Here is a 26,095-nt window from a genome sequence, read left to right on the forward strand (position 1 = left end):
TTCTAGAAAAATGATTAGAATAGATGCGTTTATAAGACACAAACAGCATGCATTCTATGATATAATGTTGTTTAAATTAGAGTATATACTTTGTCATAATAGTGTTTGATGGGGAAAAAGCACAGTCAAATCCATTGCAATTCAATTATTTTCAAATATAAACCTCCTACATCTACTATATGTCCAAGCAAGGAGAATGTAAATTGCATGTGATTGATGCATTTTAATAAAGAAAATCTCTATTTTCTTTTTAAAAGATAAAATGTCTTGGCCATAACCAACAACAGCACTTTAAAAGTCGATCCAATTTTTGATCCAATGTTTAATATAATTTCAACTGAAACAAAGACAGGGTGGGGCATAGAGCTCCTCCCTTAAAAATAAAAACATCAAACAGCGTTTCATCTTTAGCTATGTTTCCATTGAAAAATGCGAATAGAATTTATGGGCAAAACTGGAATATTACATAAGACAGGCAAATAAAGCAGCATTTCTGTCCAACGAGTCCGAGAACAAAATCGTCACTTTCTGATTAACTGCGGTTGAATTTTAAAATTAAATATGGAATTTACTTCAGTAGGAGAAGCTGCGTAAATCTTTAATAAATTATTTGGGCCTCAGAAGACAGTGTTGACACAATGAATGCGGGCTGGCGTTCAAAGGCATGAGACTGAAAGCACAGATGCTCTTGACAGTTCTGCGGGTAATTCATAAAATAATAACACTAATACTGAAATGGTTGATGTTTCAGAATGACCAAAACAACATGTCAGATGTTTTACAATGTGGTCAGCCTGCTGGTTTGTCCATTCACACAGATTTTTTTGTTAACACTTTTTTGATGGTCCATTTGAGTATTAGTAGACTGTCCGCTTGACACTGTATCTGTTGATCCTGCTCCATCATTTAACTGACTATAAGAAACTTTGCAAGTGCATGTCAAGTTACACTAACCCTAATCTAATCTTTTGAGAATTAGGCTTGTGCAATGTAATTTCAATTCAACAAATGTACCATCAAAATAGTGACCCATTTTTCTATCGTTACATGATATCTTATAACACAATCACATGACTTTTTTTTAATGTGTACACTGGAATTTCAGTAAAAGTGTTTCCATTATAGTTTAAACACATTTTTCCTAACAAAGTTTATCCTGCTCAGTTATGCACACGTTGTTTATGCGCATTTTCAAAATTCATGCACATCTTGGTGTTTCCAACAAACATTTTATGCGCATATCCAAAATGTGCATTAAAAATAGGTAGATTGAAACATAGCTTTGCCAGTGAGAGCGGTTGAAATCAAGAGCATTAGGTAAAAAGAAGAATGAGAGATGAACATGTCAGATAGTAGAGAACATTTGATTGGTCAGAAGATTTGATGAAAAAAATCAATACGAGATGCAAAGCGAATTGTTGACCCAATTAGGTGAAGGTGACAAACTGCAAGCTTGCATCGTTTAAATTTTCTTAATGCAAATTTTGTCAGTTTTAGAGCACACTCGTTTTTATATAGCCTTAAGACTAACATAACAATACTAGCATCTAAAAAAAAAAATAAAAAAAAAATTGTTTCACAGTAACTTCTTAAAATAATGTAAAATGTGTTAAAGTTAACAACAAACCAATTAACAAAGATCAGTTTAGTCTGCACCTGTGGTTAATGCGTCTAAACATGCACTCCGGTGCTAACGACGACCCCAATTAGATTCCTGACTTGCGGTCCTATGCTGATCCATTCCCTCTTTCTGCTTCCCATTCTTTCCTGTCAATACTCTACACTTTCCTATCCATTAAAGTTGAAATCTCTGAAAAAAATAATTTTTAAAAATCAAAACAAAAACAAATATCAGCCATGATAATTTGTGGAAATCGATATCCTTAAAGGAAAGACAATCCATAAAAGGGGGAACATCCACCAGAATAAAGAAAGTGAACTTTACAGACCCCGAGCGCAAATACAAATACATTCCATTTATTTGTATGAGTGTCTCGGTGTGCCCCCAGAATGCCGAGCAGCAGCTCTTCTGATTGAGCAGGGTCATTAGCTGTCGCTCTCTCTGTGCCTAAAGACATTTACTTGGCAAAACTACATCTACGTTGTGCTAATGAATCCTTAACAAGCCACTTAGAGGATTCTGAAGTTGTCTCCTCCCTGCACAAACCAGATTTGGGGCTGCAGCTTTTATTGCTAGAACTCAATAATCACCTCGATTGTCCTCACGATGTGCTCTCCTGCCTTACCTTAATAAACACTTTATTTCCCAGTAGATGCAGTTTAGATGCCTGTGGCCATGTCTGTCCCTATTGGTGAATATGTGCTATTACAAATGGCTTGTTGTGATCTTGCCTCTCAAATTCAGTGAAACATTTCTTAGCACCACTAAAAAGCTCATGTTGCACTGCCACATGTTAATGCATACAAGAAAAGTGTCGTAGTGAAGTGTGGATCTATTTCTTTGCAACTGTGTGTGCGCAAAGTAGAGTCAGCCATTTTCAACTGTGAATTGTCCTTATACTCGTATTACTATTACATTAAGGATTTCTAGTTTGAGACCACGGACGTTTGCTTTTTCCTTTTTATGTATATATTCTTATACAAATTTAAGAAGTGGTGTATATGAAAACAAAGTTACACGAGTATGATTAGTAATATTGCTAACACTTTAGTAAAATCACATCATTAACTACTGGCTTATTACCTCATTAAGATGTTAACTGTTTATTAGCACTTATAAAGTATGATCTCCTTTTACATCGCTTATCCTACCTCTAAACCCAATTGCTGCCTTACTAACTAACAATAAGCAGCTAGTAGTGGTAGTTAATTGAGGGTAGTTCATTGTGAGTTAAAGGTTTGTTAATAGTGTTAATTGCCCATTAAAATAAAAGTGTGACCACAGTATTTAACCCAGGCTCATTCGGAAAATGTACGGTTATGCACATTTCTGAATAGTGCCAAATATATCCCAGGAGGTTTTTTTTTTTATTATTATTTTTTTTTTTGCAGTGTCTGTTTTGCGAATCAATCAGAGACTGCTGTGTGTGCTATTTGAGATCACTAATTTCTCTGGCAAGTACCATTCACGTTTGCTGTTCTCATTTAAATCCACCAGAGGCCGTTGTCGACTCACTGACTGAATGCTCCCTCCCCTAAACTCAACCAATAGTGTTTTCAAAAGCACAGATTGACCAGTCCATACGAAGGTAAGCAGTCAGCTGGTAAGCATGAAAAGGAATGGTGTCATACCGCCTCGTAGCCTTTATTTTGAAGACAAAATGCAGCCATAGATACTTATGGCTACATAATTCTCGATCTCCAGAAATGTATATAGGGCTAAATTTTCAGAATGAGCCTATGTTGGCAGTATTAATAGAATTAGTAGTTTTAGGTTTATTATAATTATGCTGTTGAGCAAAAATAATTTACACCTTACTCTCTCATCTTGTATAATATCTTGTTTTGATGCACACATATTTTTTAATTAATGAAAAAAGCTGTTGTCCACAGTCAAAATTATATTTTGTTATTTTATTGTACACAAGGGAAATTTAAGTGTGATTTGAGTTTGAATCATAGCTGATTTATTTTCTCTTATATTATCTTATAACATTAGTTAACAACAGATGATGAATTCACATAAACATTTTCAATGTTTAAAATGCAGCTGCTAGCTAATGTTTACTTAATAACATTAACAGATACTTTTAAACGACTATTAAATCATTATCAAAATTAAATAACTAAGATTAATAAATGTTGATGTCACAATCACCAGCGATCTAATCCATGTAGATCGCTCAAATCAATCAGTTTGCTAAATTACAAATCCGTGGGTATATGCACTACAAGATCTAGTCATGAACCGCTCACGCGCGGATTCTGCTGATAGCAAAGCCTGAGTATTGTCAAGTACTGATTGCATGGACTTTAAATAGTGCACACACACATCTTGGCTGAGTCTTGTTTAACTGTCAGTGAACATTACGACCTGTTTCCTTTGCTTTCTCTTGCCGTGCTTGACCCTTGCTTTGTTGTGTTTATTCCTGTCTGCTGACTGCCTTTTGACCATCCGCCTGTTGTATGATCCCAACTCTGGACTTGCCTCTATACATCAGTTTGCCCCTTGGTTGACCATTGTTTGCCTGACCCTTCTTGTTAATAAACCTGCTTTTGGATCCGCACCTCAGTTGTCAGCGTCCCATTACATTACAGTTGATACAATATTTCCCACTTGTAGTTCATAATAAATTATGCAGTTAGCCAGTTTTAATAAATTGAGTCTTATGATAAACGTAACTATTCACTAGTTTATTCGAGCTAACTTACCCTAAATATAACATAATCCCAAGTAATTTCTGTAATATGAATTCTGCTAGAGTACTGTCAGTGAGTAACATTAAAAAAACTTTACATTTTGTGTCAGGAGCATTTTAAATGCAACGCAGAAACATGCATTTAATATAAATGTATACTTAAAGTATATGTACAGTGAAAGGCACAATACACACACAGTAAATGTAAATTCCATTGAATATGAAAATGTTGAAAAGAATAACAAAGGAGGCATTCAAACCTGCAGATGTAGTTGGTCTTGCATGAAGCTTGCAGTGTCAAGCAGTTGGGTCTCTCCTTGTCCTCATATGAACAAGCTGGCACGATGGTTTGGCGCCTGCGCTCAGAACAGGCTGACTGGTCCCCTAGAGGACAGGAGCAGTACAGCATGCCATAGCTGTGTTTGGGTGGCACCTTGTCAAAGAACTGCCGCAGGGCTTTGTGGCACTTCCGCTTGTTGCAGACTTCAGCTGTTGAGACTCTGCTCGTGCATGGGCTGATGTACGCAGAGCGGTATTTCTTACAGGTGTCATTCAGGTTGCAGGCCTTTGCTGCATTCAGACAGTTGTTCTCCTTTGCAAGCGCTGGCTCACCTGCAAAGATAAAGATACATAGTGTAAGAAACAATATGAGTTTTTTTAATCACCAGGCACTGCGTCTGTTTTCAAATTTAATAGTTGCTCAGCATTTACATTTTTACAAATTTACAAATATATATTAGTATATATTTTACAGTGGAAATAAAATACATTGATCTCTGTATGCATGCTTTGCACAAACCATTTGTTATCCATTACACAGCTATATATAAAATTCCAACTGTGAAAGTGGATAGTGAAAGTGACATGCCACTGCTGAAATACACCCGCATTTGGAAGGTTGCTGAGTGTTAAGACATGATTGCCAAGCTCACTTTGATTGCCACTTATCACTTTAAATCGGGTAATCATTTGTTTTTAAAAGGTTTATTTTGGTACCATATAAGCAAGCTTTTTTTTTTTTTTTGGCCTCCAATAGAACTCTGACATCTTGGCTAAAATGAGAATAAATTTAGGCTGCCAGTGAACATCTAATAGATTCCTAAGCCTATGGTCTAAACAAAAACTACTCAACTAATACACAGCAATGAATCAAATGTGAAGCCTGTCTAATCTGTCTATTTGATGACTAGTCTATTTTTGGACTATTGTTAGATGTGTATTAGATTTTCACTGATGGCCTGAATTCAAACTTGTTTTAACCAGGCATTAGTATTTGGATGTTTTTAGACTTCTTTTAAAAACAAAATTGCTTGGTGATTGAACACTATTAATACCTTGAGTAAAATCAAATCCAGTAAAATCAGTCCCTTTTGAAAAGTTAACACTCCAGTGAAAGCTTTTGCACCTTATATCTGAGAGTACAACATGGACTGGTGTAAAATGTGTTTCCATTTATTTATTAGTAATACTTTGTTAAGGGTGATGCAATTCCCATAGAAAAAAACATAGATGACATAGATGACATAGAAATAAACATAGACTTGTGTATTTTCTAAGATGCTACTATTTTGCATAGTCTGTGCAATAGCCAATACTTCCCAAAGACATGACATTTCATAGCTCACAATGTATTGGTTTGTGTGTGGTTATTTATTTTTTTTATTTTTTTTTTTCACTCAGTATTACATATTTTTGTGGGTTTTTATGTGGTATTCAAAGCTTTCATCTTCTGTTGTGATTTGGAAAACCATCTGATGTAGTCTACTGCGGACACAAAATTCATTCATATACATTTTTATACATGTAACAATGATTTTGTGTGCGCATTCAAATTGCACTATGCTGGGTTCTTTGACCATTTAAATACAGTGAATTCCATAGACTTATTTGTCATCTATGCCATCATGTACTGTTTGAGCTACAGTAGAGAACTGCAGAGTCACCAGCCAATCACAAACACTCTCCAGCTGTCAATCAGTTTACATATCTTTGGAGGCCAGTGAGTGAATGAATTTGAATAAATAAATATATAAATAAGTAAATAAATAAACAGGAGAAGGAGCAGAATAAACAGATAAAGAAAAACAAAGAGTCTGATGCTATCCAGAGCTCTGAAACCCTTGGAAAAAAAAGTCTTATTTGAATACCCCACGGCACTGACAGGCATGTGAATTAATCATCGCTATTTCTGCAGGTCCGCCAAAAAACAGAAGCTGTTTATAAAGAACCTGTTTTTATTTTAAACGAAACACTGCTTGTACCGTTGGATCCCTGCAGCCTAAACAAACAGTCATCTTGGCTGAACAAGGGAGTCATCAGAGTGGCCGGCAAGGCTCTGCTTTCGCATGTCAGCTGCGGCTAATTGCTGGCTTTTGAACACATTCCACCATTAAATAACATTTCTGGAGACTTGCTTAGCCACAGCAGCAGTTTGGCTTATAATGAGAGCCAATTAAAAGCAAGAGATGGGTTGTATTAGGGTGGAGCGTACGTGTGCGTGTGTGTGTGTGTGCGCGTGCGTGCGTGCGTGTGTATAGGAAATAGTATTAAGGTGGTTGTGGAGCCTAAATGGATACTATGCTCTCTACATACTGTAGTCTCTAGAGGATGAACTTCATGTCATTTGGTCATGTTAAGTCCAAGACCAAGGCTAAAAATGGTTGTGTTAAACACCTTAAAGTGAAAATTCATCCAAACAACTTGCTGTAATTTCTTTTCACTACCAGGATTATAAGATGTTGGCAACCTCTAGCTGACATGGTGGCCACTGGTGAACGATAAAAGGTCAAAGGTTACCTTTTATTATAATCAACACTTGGTCATTAACACTCTAAAACAGTGGGTTGTTTTAACACTAGAACTACCGAGGCAGTCATTTTGATATATATATATATATATATATATATATATATATATATATATATATATATATATATATATATATATATATATAAAAACATAACCGGTCATTTTGACGGTTCTGAAAACAGTCTGACAATATGAGAACAGTAAGAATGAGCGATATGTTAATTCTAGTAGTTATAGGATTCTGGTAGTTCCGGTGTTGTTCCAAATAAAGGCAAAGTCCCAAATTTAGAAGATATTAATTTTTTTTTTTTGACAGTGTACTGTCAAATTCACTAGTTCAGCCTAGTTCAGTGAAACATTTATTTACTCGTAAATATTTTCCAAATTGCTAAAGCAGCCTCTTGATGGAACATTTAAAATGGTAAATATCTATAACTTTTAAAAACGGTTCGTGTGTCATACATATATTAATATTGAACCATCTGCTACGATACAACCTGAAAGATTTGTAGTGATATTTGTAAGATCAACATTTGGAAAATAATAGCCTATTTTGTTGCAGAGATCTTTCAAAATTTTTGGAAAAAAAAATAGACCAAATGCAAACATTTAAATGGTGGCCTGTCTTTCTTTCAGAGACTGTGTGTGATGCACAGTGATCCTTTGACCTTCTATACGACAAAGTAAAACAAAACCGCTCCATTCCATCTGTTAGCTGTCTGGACTGTAACTCAACACACACGCACGCACGCACACACATGCACACACACATAGATCAAGAAGCCTGTACACAACACTGACAATCCATCTGCCCAGACAACATCTACCTGTTCAAGGCCTTTAGCGGAGACGAGTCTCTGTCTCTCTTTTTGTATCTTATAGAGTAGCTCTTTATCTCTGTGATAGAAGCTAAAAGCAATCTCACCTTTTCATGAACAGTTCGATATTCCAAGTCAAATCATCACACACCCAGTTGCTCAAAGTAAAAAAATAAGTAAAAAGTTACATTCTGTACATGAAAAAGAAAGAAAAAACCTGTACGATGTGTCCTTCTGATCCGATGCCCTTAGGCTAACAAGAAAAAAAAAAAAAAAAAAAAAAAAACTATTCTGTAGTTTGGCACATAGGGCTTCAGGTTGCAATGTTGCACTACAGCTGTCTGAATCTGTCACCCATCCTGCAATATTTCTTACTGGCTGACCAAATTGGGACACTCAGACGCACAATCTATACTAAACAATTATTTACATTTATTCTTTTAGCAGACACTTATCCAAACTTGCTTAGAAATGAGGATAATAAAAGCACTTAAAATCACCAAAAGACAGTAATATATACATTTTGCAGAATGGATATTTGCACGTAACCACCCAAAATATAAAAAAACAATTCAAATTATTTATAGAAATAAAGAAAAAACTTGTACAATAATATAAATTATAAATATTTAATATATATATATATATATATATATATATATATATATATATATATATATATATATATATATATATATATATATATATATATATATATATATAAATATATATATATATATATAAATATATATATATATATATATATATATATATATATATATATATATATATATATATATATATATATAATATTTTAAAAAATATATATTTCTATAGAGAGAATAAAAACACAGATTTACTAGCAGTAAATAATGATTTTTTTTTTTTTTTTGTACTACCCTTTAATTAATTAACCATTAGCAGGAAGAAACAAAGATCTTTTTTTTTTTTTTTATCTGTCATAACACATAATTAGCTTGGTGTTCAATACCAGCACCGCACATGCCTACTACAAATCTCCTTCACCCTACACCTCACAGACACACACATACACTGGCCATCTGGTGTGGAAGGTAGAGCAGGAACCCCCTCCTCTGCTGCGCCCCGTCTCTGATACAGCCTCAAATTGATTAGTGTCTCCTATTTCCTTCCTTCTTTGGCTCTAATTTTCAATTAGCAATGGAATCAGTCTGAATAATGACCTTGAATGCTATTGGGTGTTTACTGTTCTGTTTTTCATGTTTTATTTGGACCTTTGTTTTTCCATCTGTTCTTTCCTTGAGCCAGTGCAGCAGTGATCCGGCTTCTGGTAAATCATGTCTTATATTTTAAAGCAAGTAGCTATACTTCTTAAAGTAAATGTTCCAAAACAGAGTTCACAGTAATGCCACAGAAGAACCATTCTAGCTTCCTTAAAGAACTTTTAAGTGAACAATCCTTGAATTGTTTTTAGTCCATTTTGAGGTATATAAACAATAACGAGGTTCCTAACATATGTCCTGTTTTACATTTGTTTTTTCATAGCTTCTGATAGTCTAAAAAGGTCCAAATATTGATAAATATTTTCCATGATGGCTGTTTAATGTTGATTGAATTGCCTCTTGTTACAGTTATGTAATGGTTTGACAAAAAACAGGAAATGTTTATGGGCTAATGACATCACCATGATCCATGATCAATGATCTATAGTTTAAAGCAGTGTTCCCAAAGTGAGGCTCAGGACCCCTTGGGGGGTTGCGGGACATTGACAATATCATTAAACTGTTAGAATTATCATATTTTAACCCTAACCCACAGGAGGAGGATTTTCATAGGATTCATATGTTTACGTTAGATTACCAACACAGCAATAATGCCAGATGCAGTCGATTGATTTTATAGCACCAGATTAAACTTTGACATCTTTATGGCAATCAAATAAAATAAAAACAAATACAGGTCACTGTATACAACATTGAGAATGATCTCTGATTGGCGGTCTCCAAAAATATACCAAGAATAGACAGCACCATGTCTCTAGTAGAGGTTAATATTAAACAAATTAATAAGTGATTATAAAAATTATATGGTTGTAAGGTGTTGCATTTTTTTTTTGTTGTTGTCAATGTGCTTGTGTTTATTTAGGCCTAGTGTTGTGTTAGGATTGTTTGTATGTTTACAGTATAATCACCTCTGAGGAATATGGGTGTCACAAGTCTGAAACTGGTATTGTTATTTTAGGGGTTGTGGGTTGAAAGTTTGGGAACCCCTGATTTAAAGAATCTATAATGAAATGTTCTATAAATGCTTCAGTTTTTTTATAGTACCACTCATGCCAAAAATAAGTATTATGTGTATGGTTATATATATCAAAAACATCATTAGCTATATATAAGCTCATACTTCACATATTTGATAAAACCATCCAATCAGACATAGTAAAAACATGAATAATTTAATGATATATTGAGAGAATATTGATACTAAAGAATCATTGTGCAACCACAAAATACAAACGAATCATTTGTGCATGTAATCATTGATCTTTATGCATCGTTTTACCGATTAGCCAACAAAAAGTTATTAAAAGAAAGAGAATTATTATTATTTTTAAATTTACATGATAGTAGATGCGTTACTTTTTATTATGCTTTTCTGTGTGTTCTGTCAGTTTGATTTAAAACAGACACTAGAGGCAATGATTGTATTAATGTATTCTTTTTCATATAGCTCAATCTGTCCTGGACATTGGTTCAGGTCTAAAGGAAAATGTATTGATTAAAAATAAAAAAAAAATTTACAGTGTTTAAATCCCATTACTTTATCTTAAGAAAAGCTCAAAAATAAAGACTAGAAGCAAGTATAATTGTAGAGTTTAGCAATATAGAAAATGAAGACACTCCAATTCAATAAAATGTGAACAAAGGCACTGAAGTCACTATTTTAATTCTGTCCCTCGCCTGAGCTGTTTTAACATACTTTCTCTCAAGGATCAGGCAACATAGGCCTGATTAAATCCTAATAAAAGGCTCACCCGAGGGTTAATGGGAAACGTACATTGAATCGAGGATGGGAGGCCAGCGTTCTCCTCTCAGACTTTATCTGGAACTGTAATGTCACCGGCGATTAGCAGAGAGGTCGAGGATTTGATTAAAACACAGCCGTGATTAGAACCTGATGTCCTCTTGAGTGTGTGTGAGTCTCTCTATCTCACTATGTGTCTTTCAGGTGATTGTTTTCAATCAGTGGACTGCAGAGAAAGTAAATGAGGAGACAATTATAGAAACAAAGACATTGCGATGAGTTTAAAAGAAAGGGAGGCATTAATAAAGCAGAACTGTTGGTGTGTGTCCAGGTTTTCTCTCCCTGCGGTCATACAGATGTTGATTGCTCATTGGAAGTATTTGATAATGTAAGGTAAGGATTGTGTTTGATAATGGCAGTAATTAGTCAGCTATACAAAGGCTCTGACAAAGCCTTGAACAATTCTTTTTTTTTTTTTTTTGCCTCTTTGTCAGATCTAAATAAAATGGCATTACTTCATTTTGATAGTTACTTTTGCACAATATATAGACGATATGTTACAATGCTGCTATCTTCCAACATTTACATGTAGATTTTTTATTTGAATATTAGCAGACTGTTTGCTCTGCATTTGCTGACATATCAGATGAATGAATGAATGGATGATCCACAAGCCAACTTTTTGAAGAATATAAGAAACTTTGCGAGTACATGTCAGAACGGCAGATCTGCAACTCACATGGTCTTTCTATAAAGCTATGCAGTGAGATTTATTTTCCAGCAGCTAGGGTGCCGAAATAAAAAAGAAAAAACGTAAAATAACGGCTCTTAAATTACAGACATTTACAGTTACCATTGTTAATTTACAGTAGGGCCAGCCATAGCTGCTGAAAAAAAAATAAATAAAAATAAATAAATAAATATATATATATATATATATATATATATATATATATATATATATATATATATATATATATATATATATATATATATATATATATATATATATATATATATATATATATATACACATATATATATATATATATATATATACATATATATATATATATATATATATATATATATATATATATATATATATATATATATACATATATATATATATATATATATATATATATATATATATATATATATATATATATATATATATATATATATATATATATATATATATATATATATATATTTTTTTTTTATTTTTTTTTTCACCATGTAGGTTGCTGCTGGGGAAAGGCATTAGTGAGGCCAGCAGGGGGCACTTAACCTGCGGTCTGTGTGGGTCCTAACGTCCCAGTATATAAATGGAAATTTTATACTGGTCAGTAAGCACAGTCTTTCGAAAAATCAATGTCCTCTTCATTCTTCATGGCCTCCTAACCATTCCCATATCATAATTGGCTTCATCACTCCTCTTCAGGTCTCCTCTCCACCAATCAGCTGGTGTGTGCGGTGTGCAGTCTGGGTCAATAAGGCTGCTGTTGCGTCATCCAGGTGGATGCTTCACACTGGTGGTGGAAGAGGAGATTTCACACCAAAAAATGTGTAAAGCTCTTTGAGTGTCCAGAAAAGTGCTATTTAAATGTATGAAATTATTATTATTCAATTATAATGACATACTACTACTAAATATATTATTATTATTATTATTATTATTATTATTATTATTATTATTATTATTATTATTTAATTAATGTTGTTGTTGTTGTTGTTGTTATTTGTCAAGTTACAGTAACCCTGACCTTACAGTCTACTTATAATAAGCAACAAAATGTGTTAAAGGGACAAATAAAATAAAATGATACCAAGTATAAACAAGCATCTAATAATATAAATACATCTAAAACAACAAACTAAAAGTTTTGAGTACCTATTTTTTTTTTTTTTTTTTTTTTTTCTATTGCTACCCTTGAGTTTGGAAGTCCCATCCACTGACTGATCTTATATCCTTCTCCCTATAACTGTACCTTAATGCTCCGTTTGTACAGGTGGAATCATTGTCTTTCCATTGTTTTTTATTGTTTTTTTAAACCATGAGTGAATCAAATAAGCCAAACATTTGGAAAGAAGACTCTCTCTTTCTCCTGTCGTTTGACTGTTTGTAGCTCTTAATAAAGTCTCTCTCTTTGCAAACAGTCCTCCAGTGTAATAACGGCAAATGAAACCGTAGCAGTCCTATAACTCAAGACCTATGTAATTGATCCCTGAAGCACTCTTTGTCTCTCTCTCTCTCTCTCTTCAGTCTTTCCGTCAAGCTGCCATGTTCTCAGAGACGGACAGATTTCATCAAGATGCATCAGCTTTCAGCTTAAATACTAAAGTACCAATGGGCTTGGATCAGAAAACTTTGTTTAAAAACATTTTGAATAATTCTGAGCAAATCAATGGACCTATAAGAAAGCTCCTTCTCTCTAATGCAGATAAGCCAAAGGGAGTTAAGTATTAGTTGCACTGAAACTGACATTTTTATGTTTTAGAAACATTGGAATATTTAAAGCCCTCATCGGTTTGGTGGTGTTTATTCTCCTTCCGTGTCCAAAATGTATCACAAACATTTTGAGACAAGGTTTATAAAACCAACTTATGCTTCTGTGTCGTACAGGCAGTAGGTCTGGTGCTTTTTTTACAGTCTTATAACCTTTACGGTACTCTGACATGGACCCTGACAAGCTTCTTAAAAAAAAAAAAAACATAACTAATTGTTGCAATGAAGCAGAGAACAAGATCTGTCATTGGCCAGCTTGCTATAGCTGTAACGAGTGTGTTTATCCCATGGGTGTTGTGAGAATTTATCAAGTGTTGAGTCACGCAGAGTAGTACTGGATAGATACATTTGTATTGTTTTATTTTAAGATTAAAGTTGTTGAACTTCCAACCGGCTCTCACCACTTTCTTCCTTAAATGCGTGTAAGACTAAACTACTTCTATGGTAGTATTGCAGACATTTCTGATGTAAACCTAAAACAGTCAAAAAAACTTGACAGAGAAACATTTATAACCCCACTGCCAGCTAACATTTGGAAGTGTTACTGTCAGAGCAACACAGACAGAATGCAGAGGTATGAAGAGGTATTGCACTATGGTGTCAGATACAGTATGTGCAAGGTATGTGCATGGTAAGGCAATCACTCAACACAGATCTATCAATCAGGCTTTACACTGACAGCTGTATCCATAAAGCCCTGCTTACACTGCAATTTCAGCCACAATTTGGAAAATCCTAAAGGATTCTTGTAAACCTATAGGCTAAAATCTGTGGTCTTTCATCGTAGGTTTGACATGGTTACCGACAGCCTCTTAATGGCCACCATGAGAAAATTTTGGGAGTATCAAAAGATTTCAGAGACTTTCTTGCAGTGTAACTTCAGCTACAATTTGTGTCAAACCAAAAACCAAAAGGAGTGCAGAATCTGATTATAAAATCAGCAAGACCGCTTCAAACGAAAACAGGGACATTGGTTGCACTCTACAATAAGGTTGCATTGGTTAATAATGTAAGAGAATACTTGTAATACATTTATTAATCATACTTCAACATTTACTAATGCATTATTAACATCCAAATTCATGCTAGTTATCATTAGTTAATGCACGCCGAGTAAACAAACTAACATTGAACTGTTTTTTCATTAACTATGTTGGTAAATAACTAACATTAACTAATGCAACCTTATTGTAAAGTGTCACAAGGAAATGTAAAAATAGATTTGTTGGTGTTAACATGTTTAGAACTAAATTAACACTACAGTTTGTTTTTGTTTGCTGTAAGGTATTATTTCAGAACAACAATGTATTTCAGACGGGAATATTCTTGCAGGTTTGTGTTTGGAATGTCTTGATTGTCAGTACAGAATAAAATAAAACAATTTCGTATTCCTTTAGGATTGTTTTCAACAAAATGCATAAGTGCTCTATATTCCTCAAAAAAAATTGCGATGAATATTTGTGATCAGCGACGCGGTGTGGCAGTAGGTTTTGCTGTTGCCTCACAGCAAGAACGTTGCTGGTTCGAGCCTTGATTGGGTCAGTTGCCGTTTCTTTGTGGAGTTAGCATATTCTTCCCGCATTCGCGTGGGTTTTTCTCAGGGTGCTCCGGTTTCCCCTACAGCCCAAAGACAAGCAGTACAGGTGAATTGGATAGGATAAATTGTCTGTAGTGTATGAGTCTAAATGAGTGTGTATGAATGTTTCCCAGAGATGGGTTGCAGCTGGAAGGGTATCCGCTACTTAAAACAAATGCTGGATAAGTTGGCGGTTCATTCCGCTGAGGCGATCCCAAATTAATAAAAGGACCAAGCCGAAAAGAAAATGAATCAATGAATTTCTCAAAAATCTGTCCAAAACTCAAATGAAAATTATCCAACAAATTCATCGAATACTTGATCCTTTATATCATTTGCATATATCGTAGCTCAAACAGTTTTATATGTAGAAGCTGCTTACCGAAACATCGTGAGTTAGCACAACCTAACAGACTCTTCCTGCTCACCATTTCTGTTTGTCATTAGCACGCCGGTCCAACTGTCAGTAAGGTATGTTAACCACGCCCATTACCTCAGTTGCGTTATCTTATAGTTTAACTAAAAACAAACAGGAAGTGCACTTTCAGATTTCAATTTAAGATTAGACGAGCAAACTTACTTAATGACATGCACAGATGAATTGTTCACCACAAAACTAGCAATGTAAGCTTATAAAATCAAATGGTTAGTTTTGATTTCTTGGGGACTTTCAGCAGTAGTTTATTTGAGTATGTCAGGAATCTCTCCACTCAAACCAAAATGGGAGGTTGTTTGAGAAGTTAACATCCCTCCAGCATTAGCATCACCCTCGACTGATGAGAATTCATGGCCCGGACTGCCTGCTCGATCTCGATCGCACACAAACATGATCTGTGATGCATTAATATGCACAGCCTGTCACAGAGATATACTGTCCCTGCCCAAAGAACTGGCACACAGAGACATCAGTTTCAGGGAAAGTTACACTAGTGAGAGTCATTAGACCTGCTGATGGATTTGCATCAATGCGAGAGGTTGGATAGCGGTGATCTATTTGCCATTATTGGACGTGATGAAATAGAGCATGAAAACTGAATGTTGCTGAATCACTATGCAAACCACTACTCTGACCAAATACAAATAAGAACATGCTTGTTTGAGAAGGTAAATGAATATGGAAAAGGTAGTGTAATAAATTGTATTCACTGTTTAAGCAGAAAAGGATTTGGAATTGTTGGTCAATGTAAGACCACAGTGGTTTAAAAGTATACGTTAATTGTTAATTGTGTGTGCTATTTGCCGCCTACACTGACCTCTTTGCCTGTAAACCATGACTGCACTTTTGGATTATCCCCATGATATCGTTTGCTCCTGCTTTGAACATTGCCTGCATGACCAAGTTGTAAATAAACTGCATTTGGACTCCTTTTATTACATTATCATTTTAAAAGTATTTTTGATTAATTTAATGGACTGTTAAGGAAAAAAAAGTCTAAAGTTGAAATGAGTGGTGTTGTTTTGACTTTAGTCATTTTTAAAGCAGAATGTCTGACTTCAGCTTTGTTTTTTAGATAAACAAGAGTTCACTTAGGATGTTGCTTAAATATCTGCAAACATATTATGGTATTTTTATGCTTTAGAAGAGTCAAAAACTTACATATGGACTAGTAACAAGGCACAAGCATATACATATTATTATTATTATTTATTTATTTTTTTTTTTTTTTGCAGTAAATACTGTAAAATAACAAAAATACACACAAAATGTATTCTGTTTGTTGAAAATGGCATCATGTGAACATTTCCTGAAAGAAATCATAATTTGTGATCAGTGGCACCAGGCTAAACATGAAGTAAATAAATACATATTAATAAAAAAAAAAAATAAAAAAAAAAAAAAAAAAAAATATATATATATATATATATATATATATATATATATATATATATATATATATATATATATATATATATATATATATATATATATATAAAATAAAAACATTTACTATAAGTTCTACATACCAGTATTGCAATTGTGTTTGGTGACACTAGAGATGGATTAAAGCCTTTTCCTGAAATGAGATGCACATCTTTCATTGATGCTGTAGATTAATGGTTCTGGCCGTACAGGTCATGACCCAATAATAATTTTGTCCCGCAAAACAAAACACATTTAGCCATGCAGTTAAGACCCCCTGTACTAGAAAAGATACATCTTGAATGGCACAGTTTTAATAATAATAATAATAATAATAATAATAATAATAATAATAATAATAATAATAATAATAATAATAATAATAATAGTAATTATATGGAACATATATATATATATATATATATATATATATATATATATATATATATATATATATATATATATATATATATATATATATATATATATATATATATATATATATATATATATATATTATTTTTTTTTTTTTGTAATTTCATTGTAAACATTTGTCCAATTTAAATGATCTTAACTTAAAAAGGTCAGACAGTGTATTCAGAAAGTAGTGAAGCAGGGCCTGCTGTTCGTAAAAGCTATAGGTCTTGAGTAAATATGCCGACAAACAATATAATTACTAACTTAGATTGGGTAAAGCTTGGGGTACAACAGTTTTCTTTTTTCAGGACTGGCCCTCACTGATTTCGAGACTCTGAATAATTTTCCGTTTCATTTGGAATCGATCAAGTCACCAAAGTGAGAAAGAATGACCCAGGGTGGCAAAATATTCGGTAAGAGTGCATTTATTGCCAGAGGCTTAAAGTGTAGTTCAAGCCTCTGCAGTGCAATCAGGCTAAAGCAGCAGTGCTCGCCTCTGATTGGACAAAACGTGTTACATCAAAACTGGCAGCACTGATAGAGGCCATCTGCTCTAGAGCTCAGAGACTTGTGCAGCTTACCAAGAGCTCTTAAAATGACAGCTAAAACTGCTATTCAGACGTGTGAGGCATCAGACATATGACATTTGACACGCGTCACAGCCATCACTGTGGTCTTTATTACTGCTCCTACTGACTGTAGCAGTCAAAGGTCAAGCTGAAGTGAAGAGACTCTGTCAGGCGGAGCTATTTGACTGCAAGTCTTCTAAGAGAGTGGGAACGATGTGGGAGGAAAAACACTTAAATGGCAGTCACATTCAAAAGACACCCACTGACTGAACTTCTCATGAAGGACCGGAAGAGCGAGAGATCGCTCTGAGCGAATGCCGAATCCCAGTGGGAGAGGAATATCACTGCTGATATCTAAACTGGCAGTCGTCTGCGTCTGCTGCACTGCTGAATCATACAAGTACTGTGATATTTCTCTCTGCTCACATGATGAGTGACATGGACTTAAAGATACCTGACATTATTTTTGGTTATTTATTACGATAACTATTTTGATGATAATTCAATGGAATCTAACGTCCTGTTGGCAGGTTCTGTGTTGTGTTCAATGTGCTTATGTTTGCGTCATGTGACTTCCTAGTGTGTTCCATGTGCTTCTGTTGTGATCATGTACTCCTTTGTTCTGTTTCCCGCCGTTAGGTTCAGTATTAGACTGATAATGTGCCGTGTATAAAGTCCCTGAGTTTAGTCCATTTCTTGTCTGGTATTCCATGTCATTCCATGTTGTCTTAACCTCAGGATTCCTGTGTCAATGTTCTAGTGTTTCCAGTAAGTGTTCTGTAAATAAAAGCTTGTTAACGTGATCCAGTGCGTTTATGTGAGTGTGAAGTGAGCCAAGTTGTGACACTTGTATCTTTAGAGTATTCTTCATCTTTTTTTTTTTTTTCATTCATAAACAGATAAAACAGTGGTATTTTACCCTGCTCCTGGATTCCTGCCATCCTGCACAGCTCAACCATGACACACACTGAAGCAGCTACTCAAGCTTTTCTGTATTATATAAAATACACAAGCAGATGTCCTGAAGCAGGTTGAAAATAAACATTGTAGGACAGTGGATCCCTAAGAGCAGAGTTCAAGACCTCTGAACTGGAGATGAGATCAAAAATTTGGGAATGTGATTACAATTTCATTCATACTGGATGCTAGAGTGAGTCCTTGTGCATAAACACTACACATAGTTTACTGAAGAAAAGGCATCAGCTATCGCTACTGTTTAGCAAAGTGGATAAAGATTGTAAAAATGGATAAATTGATCAAAGCATGAACACAAACAAATGCTTGTGGCAATATTGAGATCGAGTTTCTGTTCTTTTAGCCATCCTGAGTATGTTGTAACTATAAAGTATATTTATAATGCAATGCTGAGCCTTTATAACTGCATTGAATACTATATATAAAACGATGATTTCTTCTTCATTCTGTGGTATGAAACAATGTGTGCTCACATAAAAAGGGGTTATTTTAACCAAGGATGTTATGAAACAATTTTTAAAATAAAAGTATGTCAATAAATTTTTGTAAACAGGCACATAAATGCAAATCCGTATTACATACTTGCTATTGTAACAACACACAGATGAATTGAAGGTTCTGTCATTTAATTATTACTACCATACAAAAGATTATTATTATTTTTTTTATAAATATATATTTTTTAACATGGGCAGAATTGTACTGCTATATTTCAAACTATAAACTATAACCCATCCCAGACTCACATTCACTAACACCAATCTAAGAGTTTACTGAGCCTGGGGCTTTGAAATGAGACCAATATGTGGCTTTCAGATGCTACAAAAGGCATGTTTTAACTTGGTTTCTCCTAACATCTCTTTTTGGCATATACAAACATCCCTTTGGTGTTATTACTGTATGAATACTAATTAGATGAACTCAGATTAAATATTTGTGCTTTATATTAGTGAAGGTTCAGGATGGCTGCTCAACCAAATTGTTGTTTAAAAATCAATATTTTAAATGATCTTTGGGACTGAAAGCTGTGAAAGACTCCTGCATTGTGTGTGTTCTGCTTTTAAGTAAAAAAAAAAAAAAAAAAAAAAAAAAACAGGACAGTGGACAGTGACTTAGTTCTCGTCTCTATGATTGGATGGAATTGGATCTGATTTTGAGCCTGTGGTAAAACACAAGAGTCGAGTTGTGTTCTCAAAAAAGCATTTTTAATTGATTGTATATGCTTTTGTGCATATGCCCATAAGTGCCCATTTTTGCATTAGTTCAACTTGTTTGTAAATCCCATTTAATGGCGGAATCCATGCAGAAAAACCACATTAGCAATATAATGGTATACGAAAATAAAGTCCATCACTCATTTCAGGATGAATTTTTCAAAGTCCACATAGGCTAAACTGAGCGTTATGAAATTAGATAGTATAGATTACAGAGGACTGATCTCATTTTTGAGCAACCATGAAAGCTGTCAGTAATGAGCAACAATAATATTTGTAGAAACTTTTTCTGAAAGTGATTTTAAAATTCGATACATTACTATAATTAAACTGTCTGAAAACAAAACTAATTTCACAAACTGTGTCTCCCTTGGACCGTTTGCGCAAATAAAAAATATTTAAATATTACTAAGAAATTTCAATAATTCATTGTAGTTCATGTAAACTGAAACTTAATACTTGCATTTAAAACTGTAATTTTTCTTTTTAAAAATGGTTGTAGTCAACAGTGTGCAATAAATGCTTAAATATTCACATCACAAAGGATCCGCCAGTTCCATTTCTCTTTACCAAAGAAACAAATGACACATTTGGAGACCGTATTTAAAGGAGCCTTTAAACTCACAAAGCCTTTGTCATGCCATAATGATGCAAATGGCCTTTGAAAGTGGCCTTAAAAGCATGTTGTCTCTTAATTGAGACACAGTACAGTTTATACCTATATAGCAATGGAAAATAATACATTTGCAATATATAAGATCAATATCACACTCGTAGCAGTGCGATATGGCTGTATTTTGGCACTGGTGGGAGACGTGCGTTGGCAAGAGGCCGCAGGCCGAGTGCCTAAGTGCCCCCACCATGCAGTGCTGATGTACAGCCATATCGTACTGCTACGAGTGTGATATTGCATTTATACAGCAGTTTGACGACATAATTGTATACATAAAAACAAAATCAAACATGGAGAGTCTCAAAAACCCTTTTGTTTAAGGAACTACTTTCTTGGATTCAAATCATAAGCTGACAGTTAAACAGTTGAGCAAGCATCTTTTAAACTTTAGATCTGTAGTGTCTGCTTTTTGCTGGTTGTATGTGGGCGGAGTAATACAGAAAGGGTAAAAAGGCTGTACAGGTGCTTATATTACTTAAATATATCACGGCTATCAGCCAATCAGATTCAAGAACCAGACAGAACTGTTGTATATGAATATATATATGTGTGTGTGTTTGAAACGTGGCATGTTTGTTGGTGCCAGATGGGCTAGTCTGAGTATTTCAGAAACTGCTGATCTGCAGGGATTTTCATGCACAACCATCTCTAGGGTTTACAGAGAATAGTCCAAAAAGAGAAAATATCCAGTGAGCGGCAGTTCTGTAGGCACAAATGCTTTGTTGATGTCAGAGGAGAATGGCCAGACTGGTTCCCGCTGACAGTAAGGCAACAGAAACTCAAATAAGCACTCGTTACAACCGAAGTATGTAGAAGAGCATCTCTGAACTAACAAGCTAACTAAATACAAAAATAAATAATTTTAGCAGAAAAGAGATGATAAATTTGAGTTTAATGACAACCTTAAAAGGACATTCAAATGCATCCCATACAACTGTTCATTAACTAACCAAAGCGTCCTTGTGCGGTTCAGCTTAAATCAGCCCAATTATCCATGTTCAAGATTCTTTAGTCATTCAGCCAACCAACTAGTTAAGAAAATGTATAGTTCTCCTATAATTACTGTCTGTTCAAAAGCTGATGTTTTAAAATGAAACAGAAAAATATATGCTATATATAAACCAATGTCCCTCTACTTTAAGTAACTATATATAAAACACTAGTAGCTGGATGTGCTTTGTCTTCAGCAGAGCAAAAGTCATCAGAGAAAGTGATCTCGCTTGTTCTCTCCACAACTTTAAGAGTCTCTGCTCTATTATTATCTCAGTGATATGATATTTCACTCCACCAGCCTTGTCATCATTCAGAATGTCAGCTGCCAATCAGAGGAGGCATGCAGAGGAAATGAACAGTCTGTTCTAAAAGTTGAAAACTACAGCTTTCATTCAGTTTGAGGGGTTACGGCAGGGATTCATTCATCTAAAGGGATTTTCAGACACCAGAAATAAAGCGCTCTCTCTAAGCGGCAGTCGTTTGATTTCTAAACTCACCAGAGATGCTTGAACATAACTAAAAACAAGATCAAAATAGAAGAAATAAGGTAGGAATAGCAATTGAGCTGCAATGAAATCCAGAAGACAACGTTAAATAAGAGCTAAAAGATTACACACATATCTACATTAACACGATGTGACAAATCAGCCAACGTTTTAATCTACACATTTTCTGGTTACAGTTGAAAAGTTTACATTTTGCTGAAAAACAAACATTGTCTTCAGCCCGTCAGCTTTTCTAGTTGGGCTGTGGAATTCAGCATTGCAGAACCACACTTTTGATTGATGATGCTCATTTACTAAGTGCTGTCTTCAACACTTAAAGTGCATATGACCCAGTTCTATATGTTTTTAATTTACATCAGCTTTGCCAAAGCATGGTGTGAAGATAGATGACTACTGCTCTCCTACTGTAGTTCTGGCAGGTAGTTAAGAAGCACACAGCATAAAATATATACATGTATGTATGTATGTATGTTTGTAAGTATGCATGTACAATATTAATAAGTATGTATATAAATATGTTAGGCCTGTCACAGCAATCAATATATTGACTTATCGCACAATACATGGACATGACCTCAGTCATTTTTGGTGATGCAATATATATCACCCATTTATAAAAAAAAACTATTCTAGCAACATTTTAGCTGATTGCACAACCTCTCTATCTCTATAGGAGGCGTAAATATAATTAAAAACACTACTATTTACTTTAAATTACTATAGTATACTTTCTTGTGGGTGCCTAACAACTGAAAATAGATCTGTTAGCAGATATTGCAGCCTCGGTTACTTTTTACCTTGCACTTTTTCTTGCACATCATTTATTATTATTTATTTGTTTAGTATATATGTTTTCACATTCTGATTCCAATGCATAATTACTAAATTGTTAAAAATACTATAAATAAATGAAATATTGTTAAGAATAAAATGTGTTTTTTGGAAGTGTACTTGCATTATGTTGCTGTTATATTGTCATTCTGGCACTATAAAAAGTGTTGCATAAAATGGTCTTAAAATGACAATAATATTGTTTATTGAAATTATATATTTTTGTTGTAAAATTGATAATGTGACAGGCCTAAAATACATAAGTGCACTGTAAAACCCAAAAAGTTAAGGTAACTCAAACCATGTGAGGAAACCGATTGCAACAAACCATTTAAGTTAAACTAATCTATACGAGTACTGTGAACTTAATCTATTTGAACACAGTAAAACCCAATAAATGTAGAGGACTCAAAGCAACTGAGTACTGTAAAACCTAATAAGTTAAGGCAACTCAGATCATTTGAGGAAAACCATTGCTACAAACCATTTGAGTTAAACTAATCTATGAGTACTGTGAACTTGCTCCATTTAAGTTGTATTGAGGTATTAAATTAACTCGTTGCCTTCAACACTGAGTTAAAAACTCTTATCAAATGAGTAGAATTAACTTTACACTTGTTTCATTTGATAAAGTTGACTGTTGTACAGTGTATGAAAGTATGTACATACATACATAAACAAACAAACATAGAGACTTGGAGCAAAAGGCTGCTGGAAATGATCAAGCAAAGCATTTGTAATGGACCAAATCTAGGTTTGTAAACATTGTTTATTTCTTAATTTATTTGTTAATCGTACATATTGCTTCTCATTCAAACAATGCATATTTAAATATGTTTATGTATTCATTTCCATTAAAATAATTATCGTTTGAGGTATTTTTTTATTTTATTTTTTATTTCTTGTTAAGAAAGTACTTTTATTAAGCTGAAATGCTTTAAATTGATCAACAGTAATTGAGGTTTTTTTTTTTATTTCAAACAAATGCTTTATTTTTTTTTACAGATTTTTTTTTTCTTCTCACTAATAAGCAGCACAGCTTTTTTAACATTAGACATATTTCTGAAATATCAGTTCAAGACTGGAGTAAAAATGCTGAAAATTCAGCTTTACCATAATGGAATAATTATTGGATATAACATGGATATTATTACCACAATGACTATCATTTTACTATAAGAAAGAAAGAAAGAAAGAAAGAAAGAAAGAAAGAAAGAAAGAAAGAAAGGAGTGCTTCACTGCTTTCATATCTAATTGGAGGAGATGTGGAGTCTCTGGAGAATCCATCTCTCTGCCCTCAAAGAAACAGCAATGCTGCAAAAATATTTCTTCACATCAAACACACCAACATGTTTCTTCTTCCTGCATTTTGTTGCTTGTTTGAACGCTAAAAACTGCTGGTGCTTCGTTCATTGCCACTGGAGCCCGGATATTTTGTATCTGAGTTAAAGTAAAACAGAAATAGATGAGGGGGTCGGGGGACTGAAAACAATGCAGATACGCACAACATCCTGATTTTATTTATCCCCAAACTGCTCACTTACACTAGTTGGGAGGTAAAGGAACCAGCCAATGAGGTCATTATTACCTAATGAGATTACCTAATGACTTCACAGGGGTTCCAGAGCCAATAACCGCTAGATAACTTCCCCAGTAATTATTTGGAAACACCAGTGTGCGCTTCCTAGACATTAAGCCAACATTTTAATCACATTGTCTGAGTGCTTCATAGAGCACAGCAAGACTGGTTTGCTAAAAACTCTTTCATTAGTTGGATTAGTGGTGGTCATGATATGCCACAAAACTATTGTATTTGCCAGTAACATAGACTTGACTTATTTGTTTGTTTGTTGGTTTGTTTGTTATCTTACAACTGCAGAAACATAAGCCTAGGGTGCACATTTTTTGTTTTGTTTGGATTTTTTATTTTGCTCATTGTTTGTGTAGTGCCACATAAATTGATACATTTAAAAAAATCCTGTATAAACATTATATTGCCGAACACGGAACCTTTGTGGACCACCATAAATACATTTCAGTAAGAGGGTGGTTGCAACATTTTTTTAAATTTTTATTTCAGGCTTATTTCTTTAAACGTGGTTTGTGAATATAGTACAGTGAACATTGGTTTCGACTACAATTGCTTCCAAGGGTTTGATTATAGTCAGATTTCCAATTATTTATGATGTTTTCTTACAGGGGCATACATTAAAAAAAAAAAAAAAAAAAAAAAACATTTACTGAGTAGTTTCTGCATTCGTTTTTTTTTTTTTTTCTTCTCTTCAATGTGGGAATCTCAGGCTTAAGTCAATACAAAAAAAAAACAAAAAAAAAAACAGTAGCATTACTGCTTTAGAATATTTCAGACATATGGACACATATTGGATAAGTGAAGCAAAGCTACAAAAAAAATGTAACGCATTTGTGTGCTGAGCATCAGTTAGGAAAATCTGAGCACCTGTCAGCTTTATTTGTGGTGAAAACTGGATAATTTTGTGCTCTTGTCAGCTAATTTGATCTTTCGGTTTTAAAATCATTTTTGGGGCAAGATCTAAATTGGTGACGTAGCGAGAATCTGCTAGTGAAGTGAGGATGTGTCAATCTCATTATTATTCATAGTTGAGTTTTTTTTATCCTATGAGAAGACTCACTTAATTATTCGTGAGAGCAGATGCTTTCCTAAGGGAAAGGCAAACCTGCCAAGCTGTGAGACCCAATGGGCCCTATCATACATCCCGCGCAAGGTATGGCGCAATTGTTGTTTGCTAGTTTCAGCTCAATGCAAGAGCCATTTTGACATTTTGTACCACGCTGTTTAAATAGCAAATTAATTTGTGCACATAGGCGTTCTGGTCTAAAAAAGAAGGTGTGTTAAGGCGCATTGCTGGCGCACTGCTATTGTGAGGATTTAAAATAGACTGCACAACAGACCAGCTCAAAGCATGTCTAAAGTCGAGCGCAGAGCGTGTTAGTTATGCGACTCCCTTACGCATTGCTTAATACACACAGGATGTAGAGCA

The 26,095-nt window shown here is 34.2% G+C and overlaps 1 protein-coding gene across 4 annotated transcripts in view; it reads right to left on the reverse strand.

Annotated features, from left to right (window-relative positions):
* Positions 1–26,095, reverse strand: part of gfra1a (gdnf family receptor alpha 1a) — a 161,514-nt gene that overhangs the window by 31,798 nt on the left and 103,621 nt on the right. For 2 of the 4 annotated variants that reach the window (XR_015505490.1, XR_015505489.1), the window contains 2 exons: positions 2,962–4,931; positions 1,626–2,813 (listed from right to left, as the gene is read on the reverse strand). Coding sequence is in view for 2 of the 4 variants with exons in the window: in XM_087278577.1 (XP_087134703.1) it covers positions 4,580–4,931 (352 nt within the window). In the remaining 2 variants the exon portion in view is untranslated. 4 annotated transcript variants of the gene reach the window in all.

The sequence above is a fragment of the Danio rerio genome, chromosome 13 (genome assembly GCF_052040795.2).
Source record: "Danio rerio strain M-AB ecotype USA chromosome 13, GRCz13ab, whole genome shotgun sequence".
NCBI lineage: Eukaryota > Metazoa > Chordata > Actinopteri > Cypriniformes > Danionidae > Danio > Danio rerio.